A 6,419-nucleotide genomic window follows, 5' to 3' on the forward strand; every position below is an offset into this window, starting at 1 on the left:
GGCCAAAAATTCATGCCCTGGGGGGGGGGGTCCCTCAGCCCAGCCTGCACCCTCTCCAATCTGGGACTCCACAGACATCCCTCTCACAATCTGGGACTGCTGGCTCCTAACTGCTCGCCTGCTGGCCTGATTGACGCCTAACTGCTTCCCTGCCAGCCCAATCGCCCCCAACTGCCCTCTACTACCACGACCTGCTTCCTCCACCGGGACTCACCTCCTCCGCACGAGGCGGCGGAGATGCCAGAACCGGAGCAGCCACCGGGCCCCGCCTCCACTGTGCGTGGGGCCATCTTGTGGCGGCCATCTTGTGATGACATAACATGCAAGGGCCACCTAGGCTTTTATTAGTATAGACAGTATAGATGGTGGCCATCTTGTGATGATGTCATGTGCAAGGGCCACCTAGGCTTTTATTAGTATAGATTATATATAATAGGATATTGTAAAAATTAAGTTATGAAATTTTTATTAAAACGTTTCTTACATATCGTTATATTGTCTGGGCCGCAAAAATATTCATTGTGGGCTGCATACGGCCCATGAACCACACAAGTTTGACATGCTTGATGTAAGGAGCCTCTGGAACAATTTCAAGCATACCAACATTTGCATTATGGGGGTGCCAGAAGAAGAGAGAGAGAAAGATATTGGAAACCTACTTGAAGAAATGACAGAAAAGTTCCCCTACCTGGTGAAAGAAATAGACTTACAAGTCCAGGAAGCACAAAGAGTCCCAAACAAGAGGAACCCAAAGAGGCCCACACCAAGACACATCATAATTAAAATGCCAAGGGATAATGACAAAGAGGGAATCTTAAAAGCAGCAAGAGAAATGCAGTTAGTTACCTACAAGGGTGTGTCTATATGACTGTGAGCTGATTTCTCAACAGAAACTGCAGCCCAGAAGGGAGTGGCAAGAAATATTCAAAGTGATGAATTGCAAGGACCTACAACCAAGATTACTCTACCCAGCAAAGCTATCATTTAGAATTGAATGTCAGATAAAGAGCTTCACAGACAAGAAAAAGCTAAAGGAGTTCATCACCACCAAACCAGTATTACATGAAATGTTGGAGGGTATTCTTTAAGAAGAGGAAGAAGAACAACAACAACAAAAGATAAAAAATATGAATAATAAAATGGTTATAAATACATATTATCAACAATTGAATCTAAAAATCAAAATAAATGAACAAGAAATCTAATGAACAGAATAAACTGGTGAATAAAATAGAATCAGAGGCACGTAAATGGAACAGACTAACGATTCTCAGAGGGAAACGGGTGAGGGGACAGGAAGAGATTAACCAAAGATCTTATATGCATATATGCATTACCCATGGACAGAAACAATAGGGTGGCAAAGGCCTGGGGTGGGGCGGGAACCGGGTGGTGGGGGAACATGGGGAAAAAAAGAGGGACATCTGTAATACTCTCAACAATAAAGATTAAAGAAAAAAAGAAAATCTGGGAAGAGATCAGCAATCTGTGTTTAAACAAGCTTTTCAGATGTTTCTGATGCATGCTAAAGTTTTAGAACTACTGATTTTTTTAGAATCATCAAAAAGTGATGGTCTAATCCCATCACTCCTTTTACATTACTGGAATTCTTCTTTACAAAAGTTATCCTCATCAACAATTTGGTTACTCTGAAAAAGTTTTACGGAAAAGGTAAGATAAACGCTAATTTCTTTTTATTGATCAACTAGAGGCCCGATGCACGAAATTCGTGCAAAAGTAGGCCTTCCTTCCCCTGGCTGCCAGCACCAGCTTCCCTCTGGCACCCGGGACCCAGGCTTCCCTCCAGCCACTGGCAGGCACCAGGACCTGGGCTTCCCTTGCAGCCCTGGCTTCGTCCAGAAGGTCGTCTAGTCTAATTAGCATATTATACTTTTATTATTATAGATTTTCAAAGTAATGACCGAGAACCACATCAATCTTTAATTGTTGACCAATAAGTTTTAGAGGAAGGGTTTTGGGGCAAGTGTTTATATACCTGACATGTCTTAATTCTTTTAGTCATAATTCTTCTTTTTAAAAAATGTTTTTAAAAATTGATTTTAGAGAGAGAAGAAGGGAGAGAGAAAGAAAGAACAACACTGATGTGACAGAAAAATATTAATAAGTTGCCTCCTGCACATGGCCCAATCGGGGATCAAACCTGCAAACCCAGATATGTGCCCTGACCGGGAATCCATCTCACCACTTTTTTGTATGGGAGGACACTCTAACCAACTGAGCCACCTGGCCAGGGCAGTCATAATTCTTTGGAATGCTCAAACTTTCCCATCTTAGGTTGGAGTGAACCCCTTCAAGTTGACTTCTATGATCCTTTAACAAAACTCTATTAGTCTTTTATAGCTTCCTTGCTTTCAGGCACTAGATGTCTCTAGCTCAACTTGCAAATTTTCTGTCCTAGACCTGGAGTCAGCCACTTCTCTAAGAGACAGGTCATTTTAGTGAAGAATGGTGTTTAGAGATTACAATCTGTGATGCAGAGGTATTCTCTGCCGCTAGGTTATCACTATTTCTAGACCTTTTCAGTGGACAGAACTAGGAAGTACAAGTGATTTTATGAAAAAAAATCATGAATAAAATTAATTTTTTTAAAAATCACGAATTCATATTGACAAATGCTGTTATGTTGGAAATCTTGGTTCCTTAATAACACTGTTTTATCCTATAATACATTTGAAATGATAGTATCAACTTTGTGTTAATAAAACTATTAAATGCATTTAAGAATTTTTCAGGTCATCATTTAGTTATGCTACCCACTTAACATAAAGCAAGGTTCACTTGTTTCCACTTTATTATTTTTCTTAAATTTAAAACAATACCATGGTCCAAAGTCAAAACTATATATACACCAAAGTTCATTCACAGACCTATCCCTTGAGTCCTGTAATTCTCTTTCCACCTATAGATAATCACTTTGGTTCATTTTTGGTTTGCCCATTCATTGTTCCTTTTTGAGAAAAATACATCTATACCTATTTTAGTTGTATATTATATAGATACTAGAGGCCCGGTGCATGAAATTCGTGCACTGGAGGGGGGAGGGGGGATCCCTCAGCCCAGCCTGCGCCCTCTTGCAGTCCAGGACCCCTTGCTCCTTACTGCCGCCTGCTCGCTGCTCCTTACTACTCGGCTCACTGCTCCTCAGCGCTGCCACAGAGGCAGGAGAGGGTCCCATCACCACCGCTGCGCTTGCCAGCCGTCAGCCTGGCTTCTGGCACTGACCACCAGGGGCAGCTCCTGTGCTGAGCATCTGCCCCCTGGTGGTCAATGCACATCATAGTGACCAATCATTCTGGTCGTTCCACCGTAAAGGTCACTTAGGCTTTTATTATATAGATATTCATTCTTTCCTTCCTTTATTATGCCTTCTTCATTTTGTGATTTCATGAAAATTATAGGCAGTGTTTTTTGTAAGTTTTTCCTCATTCTCTAAGACAAAATTCTTCAAAGGTAGTGGTTGATCTCAATTACACTATTGTCTACACCAGTGGTTCTCAACCTTCCTAATGCTGCGACCCTTTAACACAGTTCCTCATGTTGTGGTGACTCCCAACCATAAAATTATTTTTGTTGCTACTTCATAACTGTAATTTTGCTACTGTTATGAATCGTAATGTAAATATCTGATATGCAGGATGTATTTTCATTGTTACAAATTGAACATAATTAAAGCATAGTGATGAATCACAAAAACAATATGTAATTGTGTTTTCCGATGGTCTTAGGCGAACCCAAAGGGGTCACAACCCACAGGTTGAGAAATGCTGGTCTACACCTTTTCTTTTAAACATGCTTAAGCTATTATTTTCAAATCTAAAGATCATTTTTCTTGATAGAATACATGCATTCTTTCCAACTTCTGTTAATATAATACAATGTGCCACAAGAAACTAGCCGTTTTTTCTCCTTCTCAGAATATAACAACAACAAAAATAATTTAGAGTGTATTACATAGTTCCAGCTAACATCACTCAAACCATACCTTGGAAGCACTGTACTCTCTGTAAAATGTGGTGGTCCATTCACCATGTACAGTCCTTCTGATCCTCGGACTAAAGAAATAAAATGAAAAGAATCACCATGACTTTGTTAATAAATAGTTACCACAAATGTCTTAAGAAACAAAAAGCTTTCTGTCAAAATATTAATAAAATTATGAAACATTTCTTAGACTTATAGAATGTTAGTGTGAAAAGGGCACAATTTTCTTACCCTATTGCAGGAAATAATATAACTGCTGAGAATAAATAGGTAATGCAATAGATTGAATGTTTGTGTTCACCCCAAATCCTCAAGCTGACACCCTAATCCCAAGGTGATATTTGAAGGTGGGGTCTTTGGGAGGTAGTTAGATCACAAGGGCAGAGCTCTCATAAATGGGATGGATTAGTGCTCTTGTAAGAAGAGCCTAGAGAGCTAGCTAGCTCTCTGCCATGTCAGGACACAATAAGTAGTTGGTAGTCTACAACCTGGAGTAGGGCCCTCACTAGAACCCAACCATGCTGGCACCCTGATCTCAGACTTCCAACCTCTAGAACTGTGAGAAATAAATTTGTTGTTTATAAGCTACTCAATTTGTTATAGCAGTCCAAAATAAGACAGGTAATACCCCTCATTTCTTTTCCTATAAAGCATATTCATTTAGTCTCTAAGGAGATTACTTCAATAAATCCACTTTTACTATTTTATAAGAAATACTAGAGGCCCGGTGCACGAAATTTGTGTAAGGGGGGGTCCCTCAGCCTGGCCTGCACCCTCTCCAATTCGGGACCCCCCCAAGGGATGTCCGACTGCCTCTCACAATCCAGGACCGCTGGCTCCTAACTGCTCGCCTGCTTACCTGCCTGATCGCCCCTAACCCCTCTGCCTGCCTGCCTGATTGATCCTAACCACCTCTGCCCGCCTGATCGCCCCTAACTGTTCCCCTACCGGCCTGATCGCCCCAAACTGCTCCCCTGCTGGCCTGATCGCCCCTAACCGCCGCTGCATCGCCCAGCACCCAGGCTTCCCTCCCTCTAGCTGTTCGCAGGCACCTGGGACTCGGGCTTCTCTCCAGGCACCCAGGACCCGGGCCAGCTTCACCTGGGCCGGCCACAGCCACAGGGGACCGTGGGCAGGCAGTTTTGCCTGGGCCCCAGCTGCAGGAGCCCGGGACCGCAGGGCGGGCGGCTTGTCCCTCTCCTGGGCCACAGGCTGGCTGGTCCTCATTCCTCTCTCATGAGCTCATTTCTGCCTGGCTGGTACCCATTCCTCTCTCCCCAGTGTTGAGTGTCTGAGCAGTTCTAGCGTGAGGGCATGCAGGTGTGACAACCATTTGCATATTAGCTCTTTATTATATAGGATATGCAAGTACACTGAGATACAACATTCATACTTGTATTCCTTCATTCAAATGAAAAAAGTGATTTTAGTGTTATATTTTCACATTTCTATAAATATTTATTTATTGATTTTTAGAGAGAGAGAGGGAGAGAGAAACATCAATTTGTTGTTACACTTATTATGAATTTATTGGTTGCTTCTTGTGTGTGCCCTGACCAGGAATCAAGCCTGCAACCTCCGCATATTAGGATGATGGCTCTAACCAACTGAGTTACCTGGCCAGAGCTATTTTTACATATTTAATCTCATTTTCAGAATGTGTTGATGTTGGAAACAGAATTAGAAACTGAGTCTAAGTTCAATTTTCTTTGTATCAGCTTAATTTTTCAAGTAACTTTTACAAATAACAACTCAAAATCTTAACTGTTATTCGTGAAAATGTAATTCTGCTATAATAGAAAGAACCTGAACTCAAAGGCAGACTTTTGTTTCTATCTGGCTGTGAATCCCTGGCTATATCACCTCTAAATCTGTTCCCTAATCTGTAAAAATGAAAACATTAGAACAGAGGGTGGCTGTGTGCTTTATATAAACTAGAGGCCCAGTGCACCGATCGGGGCCAGGCCAGCTGGAGGGAGGGGCTGCGGGAGGTTGACCGGCCACAGTGCGTGTTACAGTGACCGGTTGTTCCAGTCACTTGGCTTTTATATCCTATACTAGAGGCCTGGTGCAAAAAAATTTGTGCACTCGGGGGGGAGGGGGGGTCCCTCAGCCCAGCTTGTGCCCTCTCGCAGTCTGGGACCCCTCAGGAGATAACGACCTGCTGGCTTAGGCCTGCTCCTGGGTGGCAGAGGGCAGGCCCAATCCCTAGGTGCAGCCCCTGGTCAGGCTCAGAGCAGGGCCGATTGGGGAGTTGGGGCGCCGCCCCCTGTCATGCACAAAGCAGGGCGTATCGGGAGGTTGCGATGCCACCCCTAGTCACGCTCAGGGTAGGGCCGATTGGGGGGTTGGGGCACCGCCCCCTGTCACACTCAAGGCAGGGTCGATGGGGAGGTTGCGGCGCCACCCCCTGTCAC

General features: G+C 43.4%; 1 protein-coding gene across 5 annotated transcripts in view; it reads right to left on the reverse strand.

Moving 5' to 3' along the window:
- The window catches only part of EIF2A (eukaryotic translation initiation factor 2A, 65kDa), a 60,142-nt gene that overhangs the window by 41,436 nt on the left and 12,287 nt on the right, over positions 1 to 6,419 (reverse strand). For 4 of the 5 annotated variants that reach the window (XM_014537438.1, XM_005863468.2, XM_005863469.2 and 1 more), the window contains exon 2: positions 4,004 to 4,073. The exons of the other annotated variant lie outside the window; for it this stretch is intronic. In XM_014537438.1, the coding sequence (XP_014392924.1) occupies positions 4,004 to 4,073 (70 nt within the window). The remainder of the gene's footprint in view (positions 1 to 4,003; positions 4,074 to 6,419) is intronic. 5 annotated transcript variants of the gene reach the window in all.

This window comes from Myotis brandtii, unplaced genomic scaffold, assembly GCF_000412655.1.
Source record: "Myotis brandtii unplaced genomic scaffold, ASM41265v1 scaffold179, whole genome shotgun sequence".
NCBI lineage: Eukaryota > Metazoa > Chordata > Mammalia > Chiroptera > Vespertilionidae > Myotis > Myotis brandtii.